Genomic DNA, 15,237 nt, shown 5'->3' on the forward strand with positions numbered 1-15,237 from the left:
CAGTATTATTGAATGGGCACTATTTTTATAACTATAAAGCTGTCAATGGATCTATTGCCAACTATACAGTTAATATTTAGATACGTTGACTTTTGTTCTTGAAGAACAACTTTAAAGCTTAGAAAATGCATGTACACATCCAAGTCTAGTAAATACTCAGTGCTCTAAGAAAAATAAAAATCAGGGCAAATTTTAAAAATGAAAAAAAATTAAATTATCTTCTTAATCTGTCTGAACAATCACATGATTTATCGAAGATTATAGGAACTGTTAATAAAGAAGACTTTTAAATGAAGGTTTTCTAAAATTGCGCTGATTTTCCACTCTAACAGGTGTTTTTTGTTTTTTTTTTAAAAGATTTATTTATCTTATGTATATGAGTACAGTGTAGCTGTCTTCAGACACACCAGAAGAGGGCATCGGATCTCATTACAGATGGTTGTGAGCCACCATTTGGTTGCTGGGAGTTGAACTTAGGACCTCTGGAAGAGCAGTCAGTGCTCTTAACCACTGAGACATCTCTCCAGCCCTCTAACAGGTTTCTTATGCTAAAGTATTAGTAAAGATTGTTTCATTATAAATACTATACTAACATAGTATTAATACTTTTGAAAATAGTGAATCGCTGTCATATGTCTTAAATGATGACAGTCCTGTTCTGAGCAATTAAAGACTATGCATGCTTAGAGATTTGTTATGAATCTATACTTTTTCAAATTCCCTTTAGAAAAAGATTCCCCAAGGATTGCTTTCTCTAAAGTCTTTACAGCCTGTGATATAATCACAATCAGCTTATAATGGAGAAATTAGCATTCAGTTTGTGGTACAGAGTGTCTGGCAGACAAGCCACTCTAAGCATCCGAATGAAATACATGTTCCAAAATTATTACTCTCTTGTTTTGTTTTGCTTTTCTGTGTATAGCCCTGGCTGTCCTGGAACTTGGTCTATAGACCAAGCTGCCCTCATGAGATACAACTGCCTCTGCCTTCTCGGTGCTAGGATTAAAGGCTTGACTCTTATTTTGAAGGTGCGAGGCTGGTAACACAGCAGCTTTTAATCAAATACAGCTACAAAATGAGACCACTAAAGGCCTGCCACTGTGATGTGCCCTTAATTCTGAGCACTTGCATCATACTGCTATTTTGAAGTTCTCAATGGAAATCAGAGATGGTGGCACACACTTGTAATCCTATCACTTGGCAGACAGGACAAAGTTCAAAGGTATTCTCAGCTACATAGCTCAATGAGACCTTGTCTCAAACAAACTATAAACAAAAACCAAACCCCATTAAATGGTACTATCATTTACATCAAAAGTGATAAAAATCATCATCTTTGGCTTTCAAAGTTTAGGAGTAACTGACACCTTTCCTAAATTAAGCATACAGTGTTAACCATAATTCCTGAGACATACTGTCTGATGAGAACATTAGGGAGCATCTTGGGTGAAATAACAGAATCTTAATCTAACAATAATGTGAGGTCAAGAAATGGAGCTAGGTAACAGAAGGTAAACTCGAAGAAGTTCTTGCTTTGCTTTTAAGAAAGGAGGTGAGCAGGCATGGGTCAGTGGGCAAAGTGCTCGGAACTGCAAGGTCCCAGGCCTGACTCAGATCTCAGGACTCCTGCACACTGCAGGCAGATGGGAAGAGAGACAGTAGAACACTCGGACACTCGCACACCTGCCTCAGGGAAAGTAGAAAGCTAGAGGATGGAGTCAAAGACAATATAAAATGGACAGAGGGGACTCAGCAGAGTGGAGGGCTCAAAATGGAAGAAGCACTAAAGTGTCTAAGATCTGTTAAGACAAAACAAAGGGTAATAAAAAGCAGTATCATTGGTATAGAGTTTAAAAAAGTCAAATTGTAACAAAGGTTGTTATGACATGTAACATTAAACCTCTAGAATTTATATCTAGGACTTTTATGTCTTTAAAGCAACACTGATTTTAAGACTATATTATCCTAACTTTAATTTATATTTAATAAAGCACATGGCCATTTTCTGAAATAACATCTTGGTAGCACATCTAATGATGCTTCAGAATATAACAAAATCAGGACTTAAAATGCACTTGTCTATGACTAATTTGGGTCCTTTCAAATTTGTTATCCTGGATTTTTCAAAGTCTGAATGCTGAAGTTGTGAGCCTGGATTCCTTAAGCTACCATTTCCATTTTGAACCACGGCTTCAGGATCTCATGTGCTCCCGTAAAGCAGAACCATGTTATTATAAAACAGAAGAGTGTGAATAACTTTTTTTTTTTTTTTTTTTTTTTTTTTGGTTTTCAGTTAAGACAGGGTTTCTCTGTGTAGCTCTGGCTGTCCTGGAACTCAAACTCTAGTTGAAGCTGGCCTAAAACTCACAGAGATCCTCCTGCCTCTGCTGGATTAAAGGTGTGTGCTACCACTGCCTGGCGGAGTCTGAATAACTTTTTTAAAAGTCTATTTTAAAAGTTTTTTAAAAAGTGAGAACACTTTTTATACTAAAGAGTCTAGAATCTTTTATTTCATTATTTTCTAATCAATATTTACTTGCTTATTTATTTACACTTAACCCCCAGCCATATTCCAAGCACATGTTTATTAAATATTCAATATATATATATGATAGAATACTACATTCTGGGGAAGTAACAATCATAAATAAAATATGAACACTGCCCATGAAGAGCTTACAATCTAAAAAGAAAAGCATAAAACAATAATTTTAATAAGCAAAGCTTAAATGTTAAGACAGTGCAAAATCAGGGGTAGGGTATAATATAACATTTATTATTTAGAAAATTTCAAATACATATGTATGTACATGTGTGTGTGTGAGTATGTAGTAAATAGATATCTACACACTCTCACACGCGCACACACACATACATGGCTCATGTCTGAAGTTTCAAAAATTCAGCAATATACCGCAGGAGAAAAAGCAGCAAATGAATCTTGCAGTAGCTGCTAGAAATGACAGCAGATGCAAGTCTAGTCTGAGAGCCAATCCAAACAAAGACAGAAGGAGGAGTCAGTAAGCAAGCTGGGTGAGAAGACCACAGTACAGATGCACTTTAAGCTAGGCTTCTGGTTAGGAGCTGGTTACCTGAACTTCTTCAAGCTCACTGCAGTGCACAGCAGAGGCAGCTTCGGAGGCTGTATCTGGGGAGATAAGAAGCTACTTTCCTGTGTGTTCCTTTCATTTTCATGTTAAAGCATACACGAATCCAGTGGGAGAGAACTATGTCACACCAGTGTGTTAATGGACAAACACTGTGTGTATCTGACGTAAGTTTACATAGAGATTCAGTTGCTGCATCTTCTATCACAGGCTGAATAACAGTTGACCGTCAATTCTAAGTTTATTGGTCTTTGCTATTTAGATTTTTAAAAACACATCCTCTGATAATTTCCAGGTAAACTTAATAAATAGCATAATTTTGTGTTATCAGCTTACAACTGATCAGAGTGCTTATAAACATCAGTACAGTACTAAGAAATAAGGGTAAATGATATTAAAATAAAGAAGGCTGTATCAGTATACTGTAAAAATTTGGTTTCCAGAGAAGGAACATTAGAGAACATGAAGAAAAAAATACATTAAATAAATAATCCATTGAGATGAAGGTGTCTGAAGTTGAGAATCATAGCATACCACCTTCATCAGGAAAAGAGGTGTAAAGGTGGAGGTGGGGAAGCAAAAGCAACTATCAGGGTGAAAAGTAGAAGAAAGAAGCTTCCCAGCTCCACAGGTCAGACAGGAGACTACAAACTTACATGGATGTGATTTCAGCACAGATTTCGTCTCACTATTTAGAACTTACTTTTCTTATAAGCTTTCCTACCTCATTGTTTGAATCTTGAATAACTTTATAGAGGGCTGGTACAAGGGCTTTTTTCCGGTGCAAGGTTGCTGCATAACTGGTAATCTGAGTGTCAGGTAATGCCTACGATAAAACCACCAAAGGACAGTAAAGTGAATTTAATATTTAGAAAACAAATTTATTTTACAATGAGTGCAACTTGAGTAAGAGCCACGTAAGAACATTTAAAACAATTAGTAAAATTAACATTAAATAATTAACATGCAAGTTTTCTAGCTGTTTATCCATGAAAAATGATCATAAGTTATATAACATAACAGATTTCACAAAAACAGATCACCTTAAAGCTACCATCCTGAGAGAGCAGGATGTATCCAGTTCCTCTACTGATGCTTCCACAACACACCTCATAAGTGTTCATACATTACGCATTTTCCCATCAAATCTGTTTAACCATTAACCAAAGGAAATCAAAGCAGGGAACAAATACTATTATTACAAATACTATTATTAAAACTTGAAGACGCCAATCTTCTATTGGATATATCTTGATCCTAACAATTATTTTTATTTCTACATAATTCCTTTGACCCTTATTCCTATTAGCTCTACTTGAGAGAACCACAGATGATAGGCAGTATTCCATATTCCAAAACTTCTATTTAAAAGTGCTTTTGTAGGGCTCTTCATAGAACATACTAGCACCATTAAACTCTGACATATAGAATTTATTCTGTCTTATCCCAACCCATTTACCTTGAATTCTGATAACCATTCTTCGACAACAGCTCTTTCTGACCCCAGCATCTTCCTTTACCTTCTATTCTTCTTTTTTCTCTAAAACACAATTTTTAAAGAAATGAACCTGAAGATAACATTACCAAAGGTATATATATATTTCACTAAGCAAGAAAGTTATCTTGTTTATATTTTAGATAGTGGCTCACCCTCAGTTTCACATACAAATAAAACTTACTAAAAATAAATTCTATTTTTGAGCAATATAGCAGAAACCCATTGTTTTCATCCTTTCACATTTTTCCCACTTCAGAGTGTTCCAGAAGGCACTCTCAGATTGGAGTACCCTGCTGGGGGACCTTTGGATGGATTAAAAAGTGTAGCTAATGGTGAGACTTCAAGCAAGCACTCACTCCTCCATGGGTCTCTGCTTCAAGCTCCTTCCTACCTTGTTTTCCTCAGTGATGGAACTGTATAAAGTGTAAGATGGAAAAAAAAAAACCCTTTCTTTTCCAAGTTGGTTTTAGTCATGGTGTTTGTTAATGGAGCCCAAAAAAAAACTAGAACAGCTTCACTCAAACCATATTTCAATGGTGACAAATAAAAGAGGGGCAGAGGTCACCCAGGCAGTGACATGGCTGTCAATCTGGACTAGTTATTGCATGACCAGTCCCACAAGTTCTGCAAAACCATCACCCCAGCACATCTTACAGGTGGGACAGATTGTGTAGGTTGAAGGTTTTGTGGCTGGGCTGGTTCTCCAGCCAGACTGCTGGGAGCCTTGCCTGGTCAAGGAAGATAGCCAGTTCGCGATCCACAGCCTCTATTACTAGGGGGCTTTCTGAGGGTCACTCTCAGATTCCAGGGAGTTTCAAGTGCACTAGGTTTCTATATTCCACCCCTATTCCAGTACTCTCTTTCTCTGTTCTCCATTCCCACATAATCCCTCCTGTTCCCATCCCCACCCACTCCCAGTCAACCCCCCACCCCCAATCTATTCAATTTCCCTTCCCAGGGAGATTCATGGGCTCTACTGACCTATTGAGCCCTCTAGAGGCAAGACAGCACAGAGATCCAGGATAGAACAACAACAAAAAAGGCAATGAGATGATTTCTAATGATATTCTGCTATACTCATACACTGGAGCCAAGACAGACTGTCATTAGAGACATCATCTAGCAACTGATGGGAGCAGATGCAGAGATCCAGAGCCAAATACTAGGTGGGGTCCAGAAAATAGAAGAGAGGGAAGGATTTTAGGGACCAGAGAGGTGGAGGACAGCAGGAAAACATGTCCTCACAGAATCAACTAAGCAGCACTGATTGGGGCTCACAGAGACTGAACTGACGAACATGGGTCCTGTGTGGGTCTGAGCTGGGGTCTCTGCCTGTTTGTCATGGTTGTATAGCTTGTTTTTGTGGGACCCCCTAACAGAAGTGGGGGCTATCTCTGACTCTTGACTGAGCTTGGGACACTTTTCTTCCTGGGTTGCCTTGGCTAGCCTTGACATGAGGGTTTGTGCCTACTCTTCCTGCCTTTTTTGTTTTGTTTTGAAGGGAAGTGAAGGAGAGGGTATGGGAGAGAGGGGAGGCGGAGGGAGGGACTGGGAGAAATGGAGAGAGGGAAAACTGTGGTGGGGATGTAACGTATGAGAGACTCATAAAAAATGAGGGCAGAGGATAAGAAAAGAGTAAATTAGATAAGAATATTTAAAAGTACGTATACATGTGTCTCTTGTGGATATGTGCATGTGAATATATGTACCTGAAAGGCCACAAGAGGGCATCAGATTCCCTGAAATTGGAGTTACAGGTGGTTATGAGTCACCAGGTATGGGTGTTAGGAATCAAACTCAGGTCCTCTGCAAGAGCAGTGTGCACTCTTAACTACGGAGTCATCTCCTCAGTCCCTTGCATCGGAAATAAAATGTGACTGATCCGACATTGATAGCCATTTTGCTTAGTAACCAGTACACAAACTTAATGATATTAGTCTATCTTTATTACAGCTTGAAATGTCTTATAATGAACAATAACCATGATATTCAAGTATGCAAATCCTGATACAACATACAAAACAAGGGTCTTACATTTGTTTATTTACTGATTTTTGTAGGTAGGCTATGGGGAGTGTACATTCAGAGACTGCTCTGAGATCTAAGCAAAACTATGAATCCCTATTTCAGAAAAAGGAAACTAGGACTAGAGCTGTGGCTCAGTTGGTAGAGCGCCTGCCTAACTTGTTCCCTGCACGCAGTGAGAAGAAAAATGCCAATACCTTCAAATGGGTTAAAGAGAACTTTCGCCTAGAAAATATGTGGTTTTAGAAGAATTGCTTCTCCGTCACCTCAAACTCCTTGTTTATAAAACAAGGACAATAGAAGTATCTATGACAAAAGCATTTTTAGTTTTTGTCTATTTTGGTTTTTTGAGACAAGGTCTCCTGGGAAGTCCTAGCTGGCTTGAAACTCAGTGTGTAGACTAGGCTGACCTCTAACTCATGGCAATCCTCCTGCCTTTACTTCTACAGTGCTAGGGTAAAAAGGCATGTGCTACCATGCCTAGCTGACAAGAGATTTTTTTTTAACAGAATAAACACAGTCTTAAAATAGTAATTGGCATATATCCTCCATGCTAGCTGTTATTGTTATTATTAGTAGTACTAAAATAGTAATAATACAATTATTAAGGTTTCTGACAATTCAAGAAGCATTTTTATTCTGGGGTGATAATTGTTAATTATTATCTATATTGAATAAAATGCTAAGGATATAAGGATAAATAAAAAGAAAATAGGTGCTCTCACGTGTTAAGGCAATCGAGATTCTTAAATAAACAGTTATGGAATTGCCAGTGCAATGAGATTGTCAGTAACAACTGTTGCTGCCAAATCTTACATTTGATAAAAAATTCCCAGGCATGGTGGCCTATGACTTTAATCCCAGCACTTGGGAGGCATAGACAGACAGATCTCTGAGGTCAAGGCCAGCCTGGTCCTGGTCTACAGCGATAGTTTCAGGTAGGCTACAGAGAAAGCTTGTCTCAAACCCTACCAAATATTCACCAAAAAAAAAAAAAAAAAAAAAAAGGAAAAAGACTATGAAGATATTTCAAAGTGTATTTCTAAAGTTTAGATTATGGCAGCTGTTATTGAAAAGACTAAATTCCTTAAGGCAAAACTTAAAACTGTATTATGTGAAAGTGCATATAGATATCTCCTCCCTTCCTTCCCAAGACCTATCTATGTGCTCTAGACTTCATAACATAAGCCTGTTGGCTATAAAGAACCATGCCTGATTTTTGAGAGACATGAGACGGGGGGGAGGGGGGGGTCTGTGATCTAACAGAATGTACCCTGGATAGCATTACTGTCCTTACAAGTCTTTACTGATGACTTCACTTCATGAGACAATCTGTCCTGTATTCCAAATTCATCTCTAGTATTTTCTCTAATGCTTGAGCCCTAATGTTGGTTATCCTGCTCTCCTAATGTGGATTCATACAATTACAGACTCTTAGTTTAGGAGACCATTCCAGCCAAGTTCATTATCCCTTATGGGGTGGGGAGAGGAATGCACACATACACAACCAGAGTGTCAGACCTCAATGAGGTTAAAAAGCCTGCAACATGTGGTTGTATGTTCTATGCTGGTGAACTTACATCGTATCTACTCATTTAGCAGGCTGATGGCGTTGAGCCCCCTTCCCTACAGCCATTCTGGATATTTCATAAAACACACCAGTTTGTTTGTCAGAATGCTGGATCTGGTGTCAGACTCCATGTAGCAGAAGCACTGCCTTTGCAAGTTTTTTTGCTCCTTGTCCCTATTTTGAACCTTGTCAGTATAAAGCTTTTACTAAGCTGGCCCTGTCTGCCATTTCTGAATTCTAACCAACTGATTTCCTGGGTAGATTCAATTTAGTGATTCTGCTCAACCCCCATTCTCCTTTTGACCTGTCCTGGTTTTCTATATAAACAGTGGGATGTGTGTGCAAGATCTTAAAGCAAAAAAGATTTGGGAATAAGTATTTATTTGGGCTCTCTTTTCTCTTCTAGTCTCTTCTTGCTGTCTGATCATCCTGTCTCTACCCCCTAAGTACTAGGATTACAGGCATAAAACAACACCTGGCTTTGACTCTGCATATTCTGTACATTATTAATAAACATTATTAAGAGCAGTTTATTTGCTCTAGCCACATTTCAAATACTCAGAATTTACATTTGATTATTTTTCCATATCAGACAGAACAGAAAAAGAACACAGCCATCAGTCACAGAAGTTACTTTGGATAACAGTGATCTAGATGTACCCTGATATCACACTCATGCTAAATAAATGAACTAAATAGAAGTAAAACTGAGATAACACATTTGTTAAATGAAATTACTAAAATAATTCAAAACTGAATTCAAAGACAGAACAATGTGATCATGTCAGATAAAATGCTACTCACCAAAGACTACCAAAAATTCTTAACATGTTTAATAATATGGGAAAATTTATTCTTCACTTTTTTAAAGTTAAGGTCATAATTTTACCTGTCCTAAGATCAGTTTTCTAAAGGAGGAGGTGGCACAGGAATGCAGCAGAGTTCAAGTGTGGAATTCATTTGTTGAGAGTTAAATATTTTCCAACTCTATAAAAAATAAAAAAAGAAAATATTAAGAAAACATTCTCAAGAACAGACACACAAAAAATTTAAGTGGAAAATTCATAAAACAGCTCCCCACCCCTGTGTGTGTGTGTGTGTGTGTGTGTGTGTGTGTGTATAATCACTGACCATGCATGTATCCTCATGTGCAAGGCTGCACATGGTCATGTGGCTCTACTGACTGCTGCCTGACCCCTCCCTCCCTCACACAGTACTGCGTACGGATCACTACCATCTCTGGGTACTCGGGCAGCTACCAAGTCCCAGAGATCTGCCCGTCTCTGTATCACACCCCAGCGCTGGGGTTACAGACACTGGCAGAAACACTGGCTTTTTACATTCAACTCAGGCCCCTGACCCTTGGTGAGTAAGCACATGCACTTACTCATTGTAGCTCCTCTAACATTGATAACTAGTGTACTTGTGTATCTTCACTATATCTAAGAAAAAAATGTTGGAGACGAAAGTCTCAATTTTAGCTTTAAGATACTACATAGATTATATAAATAACTAGAGATTCAGCTGAAAAAGAATCTATAAAATTAAGTTTTTCCATACAAAAAATGCTGATAAGTTTTGAAACATGATAGTGATGCATGCTTTCTCTCACAAGTTTTCTTTAGGTCTCCACAGCCTCACCTACCCACTCATTTTCACTCCTAAACTAAATAATTAAGTAACAAGTGGAAAACAGATTTTATAAAGTCATGTTAACTTGCTTATAACAAAGATAATAGTGCAATGCAGTTAGAAGAGTTTTTTTTTTTTTTTAAAGATGTTAGAGGTCAACTGGCTATCTCTATGGAAAACAATGTACTGTGATCCTTAACCTTATACTGTTCACAGAAGTAAATTCCAGAGACCAGCAAGATGGTTCACTGGGTTAAAGTATTTGCTGCCAAGTCTGATGATCCTGGGAACCCTCAGGGGGAAGGTTGAGAACTGACTTCTAAAAGTAGTGTTCAGACTTACACATGCGTGTGTGTTTGCATGAACATCTCTGGCCTCCCATTAAATGCTTTAAAAGAAAATTCTAATTAGAACACAGATCTAAGTGTGTGAGGCACGTACAGCAAAACACTGTGTAAATAAGCAAATTTAAATCCTATCCGCCCCCTTTAAGACAGGGCCTTAATATGTAAACAAGGTGGCACTGAGCTTGCAATGTTCCTTGCCTCAGTTTCCCAAGCACTGAGATTATAGATATTCACAATCGAGCCAGACTTGGGCAAACACTTTTTTAAATAAATAAAAAGCACTGACAATGGCAACTGGAATTTTTTAAATCTGCCCCCCCACACCAAAAAAAAAAAAAAAAAATAACCCACAAAACCTTCAACCCAAAATTTGTCCTTCCTACAAGAACTACAGGAATAAAGATGGAACACAGACAGAGGGAATGACCAACCAATGACCGATCCAACTTGAGACCCACCCCTGGGAGAGAGCAACTACTAATACTATTAATAATACTCTGTTATGCTTGCAGACAGAAGCCTAGCAATAACTGTCCTCTGAGAGGCTTCACTCAGCAGCAGATGGAAAAGTATACAGAAACCCACAACCAAACATTAGGTGGAGCTTGGGGAGTCTTGTGGAAGAGTGGGGAGAGAACTGAGCTGCTGGAAGGGTCAAGCACACCACAAGAAGATCTGGGTCCATGGGATCTCTTAGAGACTGAGCCATGAACCAAGAAGCATGCAGGGGCTAGACCCAGGCCTCCCTCACATTTCTAACAGATGTGTGTGCAGCTTGGTCTCCATGTGAGTCCTATAACAATTGGATTGGGGGCTGTCTCTGACTCTGTTCCCTACCATTGGATCCCCTTCCCCTACCTGGACTGCTTGGTTAGGCCTCAGTGAGATAGGAGATGCTTAGTCCTGCTACAACTAGATATTCCAAGGTGGGAATGGTACCTAAGCAGTGCTTCCCCTCCTATGAGGAGAGGGGAGGGGATAATTCAGGGAGTGATTTGCAAGGGTGGGACTGGGAGGAAAGCAGGAGAGGCTGTGATGGGCTGTAATGTGAATTTAAAATATTATGAAAAAAAAAGATTATGGTCTAGTTTGTTGAGCTCACATTCCTGTGTTGGCAGAATTAACATTATGAAAATGTTTATACTATTTTATAGAATTAATGAAATACCTACCAAAATTTCTATGTCCTATTTCATAGGTTTAGAGAAAAGAATTCACATGGAAGCAAGAACATTACCTCAAATCCCACTGTAGACGACAGAATGTTAAGGAAACTGGTACTGACATAAGAAGAGAAAAGTAGACCAAGACGAGAATAGAAGACCTGGAAATAAAACGGCAAAGCTAAACCCAGATAACTTTTGACAATGAAGGTAAAATTATACTTTGGAAAAAAGAACCTATTCAACAAATGGTGCTGATAAAACTGGACTTCTACCCACAGAAGATAAAATTAGATTTGCATAGTTCACCTGTACACAAATCAATTAAAAATTGGTCATAGATCTTAATTTAAGACCAGAAATACTAGAACTTTTGAAGAAAACATGGAGATACCCTATACTAGGTTAGCTAAGAGATTTTTTTGTTTGGTTTTTTTGTTTGAAGAACACTAACCACACAGGAACTAACACCAAGTATCAACAGAAGGGACTGCTTAACAATAAGAAGTTCCTCTAGAGCAAAGAACACAATCAGCAGATACAAGACAGCCCACACAATGGGGGAGCATCTTCTCCAGCTACACTTCAGACAAGAGGCTGCTAGCCAGATCTTACAAAGAATTACAGAAATTGAATACCATAGAAATAAAACTGTCAGTCAACTAATGGGCAAATTAACTGAATAATGTTTTTTTTTAAAAAATAAAAATGGCCAACAACTATTTTTAAAAAGTATTCAATACCCCGAACATCAGGGAAATGCAAATTAAAATGCTTTGAGATAGCCCTTCACCCAATCAGAATGGCTTCTGTCAGTGAATTCACTTAGTTCAGTGGAGGTGCAAATACAGCCACTGTGGAAATCAGTTTGCATATTTCTTAAAAAAGTACAAATAGAACTACCCAGTTCTTTCGTTCTTAGGCAAACACCCAGAGAATGCCATAATCTACTACAGAGATATTGGTAACCCCAAGTTTATTGCTTGTTCATTTACTATAGCAAAGAATTTAAATCAACCTATTTGCCCATCAACAAATAAATGAATAATGAAAAATTTTGAAAAATATAAGTACTATTCAGCTCTAAAAAACTGAAAGTTTGAAAATTTGAAGAAAAATGGACAGGTTTACAATATTTAAAAAAGTATGATGGTTTGTTTATGCTCTGCCCAGGGAGTGGCACTATTAGAAGGTGTGGTCTAGTTAGAGTAGGTGTGTCACTGTGGATTTGGGCTCATCCTAACTTCACGGAAGTCTGTATTCTGCTAGCAACCTTCAGACGAAGACGTAGAACTCTCAGTTCCTCCTGCACCATGCCTGCCTGGGATGCACTATGCCTGCCTGGATGCTACCAAGTTCTTGCCTTGATGATAATGGACTGAACCTCTGCACCTGTAAGCCAGCCACAATTAAATGTCCTTATGAGAGTTGCCTTGGTCGTGGTGTCTGTTCACAGCAGTAAAACCCTAATGAAGACAGCAAGGTCACACAATCTCCAGAAAACAACAACAACAAAAACCAAACCAAAACCCTCACATGTTCTCTCATTGAATTCAGTCAATATGTGCAAACAAATGTACAGTTGGGTAAAGAAAATACATCAAGAAAGGCTAAATATTAGGTAAAGAGAAAGGACTGAATGCAGGTAATTCAGTTATAAAAGATACAAGTTATGAAAGAGGACATAAAGCAAATCATTTTTCTAGTCTAATTCTGTCATGAATTTTTTGATGGTGGTTAAGTACATCACATTCAATACTGAAACTAAAATCTACTGTGATGCTCCACAGCTTCCATTTCAAATGCCTCCCTAACTGTAGAGAAGTTCCCTGACTTGTACAGACTTTGCATCTCTTTAATTTTCATATATAATATTTATTTGCAAGTTTTTAATTATAAAGTTTACCTAACACTTATCTGTAGCCCCTACAATGTGCTTATACATGCATATTGTAAAGATATCTACTTATAAAAGATTATGGTTTGGCTTCCAGCACCAGCCAATCATTTTAAAGGGGAGCAAATTCCATTATAACCCTCACTCAGATGTGTGCCAAGCTGAATACCCCCTTGCCTGTTTCCTTGCCTCTATAAATGCTTGCTTAAAACTGGGCTCAGGGCTTCACCCTCCCGTCCTTCTGTGCCAGGGTTGGTGGTGAGCCCAAGCTCAAGCTTGAATCAAAAAGACCTCAGTGTGATTGCATCAGAATTGGCTCTTTGGCTGTCTTTTGGGGTTTGAGATCCTGAAAAGGCACAACAGAACCATGTCACTCTGTCCCCACCAAGGCCATACTGGGCTCAGCACATACCCACATGCATATTATGAACACTGACAATATGAAGATAACCAAAATATAACACAAAGGTCTATGTAATCTTCAGAATGCAGTTTTGCTTAGAGATGTAGCTCACTTGGTAGAGTGCTTCTGGAGCACACAAGGCACATAAACCAGGTGTGGTGGTGCACAACTGCGCATCCTGACACTGGAGGTGGAAGTGAGAGGATCACAAGTTCTGGGTCATTCCCAGTTACACAGGGAGCTCTAGAAATCTAGCTAGTTAGAAACCCAATGGAAAAAAAGGAAGACCTAAGACATACTTTATTATAACCATTACTGATTACATTTTATGTGTCTTATATAGTATTTCTAATTTCTTCTGCTTCAAACTATAAACAGGAAAGCAATACATAACTTGTTATCTGGAAGCTTCTAAGGTAACAAGTAAAAGTATAAAACTCTGCCTTGGCTGGCCTGAAACTCACTATGTAGACCAGGACAGCTCAAAATCAGAGAGATAACTGCCTTTGCCTTCTGATTGTTGAGATTAAAGGTGTGTGTGCATCTCCACAACCAGCTTAAGGAGTCATAGTAAGCGTTTTGAAAAAGACTTTGAACAGTTTTGAAAGTATTAACAACTGTAAAGAGTTCTGAATTTGGACTAAATACATTTTACATCATGAGATGGCTATGAGCCTACAGGGGCCCGTGGGTAGAATGGGGTGTTTGAGACATTTCCTCACAGATTCATGTATTTGAACACATGCTCCCTAGTTGGCATTAGTAGGGGAGTTATGGAAACTTTAGAGGGTGCATTCTTGCTGAAGGGCAAAAAACTAAAAATCATTCATAAAAGCAATTAAAAACTTTTCACTACTTGATAATTTCTAAAACAGCTAATTACCAAGACATTGTGAGAGAGACACTAAATGTTAGGAACTATCAAGTAATACTCAATTTAAAACTATGCAGAATTAAGCCACCATTATATAACTCGATGGTGCTGGAAGGTCAGTCAACTAAAGAGAACAATGACTATCAGTTAGTACTACTCAAAACATGCCCTAGATAAGTGGTTTTAAGTTATGCAATTTTAGTAATAACGACTGTCTTTCCACTCCTGGCTCCCTGCCTGCTTTAGTGACACTGTCTTGCTGTCTCTTCAACATGTGGATCTCATTCTTGCTGTGTTGCCACTGCCTTTGCAGCCAGCTGCTTACAGTGTTTTGTTAGTTTATTCAAGTCTTGACTTTTCAAAGTGTAAAGGAAGATGAGCGCCTGGAAGAGAGCTCCACCTGTTTTCTATTACTCTTGATTCCCAAATTATATTTACTGTTCTGATGATAGTTACTATTACTTATTTAATGTTAAGCAGCTGTAGTCAAGGGTAGACCATCTGCCTAACATACAAGGTCCTGTGCTCAATCTTCAGCATTACAAAAACAAACAAACTTATTTGTTGCAGGATATTTGAATCACACTGTTAACAGGAAAAACCTATTTCTAGTTGTGGTGTGGCTCAGTCTTAGCACACACCTTTAATCCCAAACAATGAAGGTAAAGTTACTTTGTAAAAGGAAGTACCAATGTTTGAAAGTGATGTTTAATTGAATAGC

The 15,237-nt window shown here is 38.3% G+C and overlaps 1 protein-coding gene across 1 annotated transcript in view; it reads right to left on the bottom strand.

Annotated features, from left to right (window-relative positions):
• Nucleotides 1–9,189, bottom strand: part of HYCC2 (hyccin PI4KA lipid kinase complex subunit 2) — a 32,099-nt gene extending 22,910 nt beyond the window's left edge. Inside the window, exons 1-3 of the mRNA XM_080932734.1 lie at nt 9,090–9,189; nt 4,567–4,647; nt 3,832–3,933 (exon numbers count right to left, since the gene is read on the bottom strand). Coding sequence (XP_080788860.1) covers nt 3,832–3,933; nt 4,567–4,617 — 153 coding nt within the window. The 5' untranslated portion in view covers nt 4,618–4,647; nt 9,090–9,189. The remainder of the gene's footprint in view (nt 1–3,831; nt 3,934–4,566; nt 4,648–9,089) is intronic.
• Nucleotides 9,190–15,237: the final 6,048 nt, after the last annotated feature.

Source organism: Micromys minutus, assembly GCF_963924665.1.
Source record: "Micromys minutus genome assembly, chromosome: 19".
In the NCBI taxonomy this organism is placed as follows: Eukaryota; Metazoa; Chordata; class Mammalia; order Rodentia; family Muridae; genus Micromys; species Micromys minutus.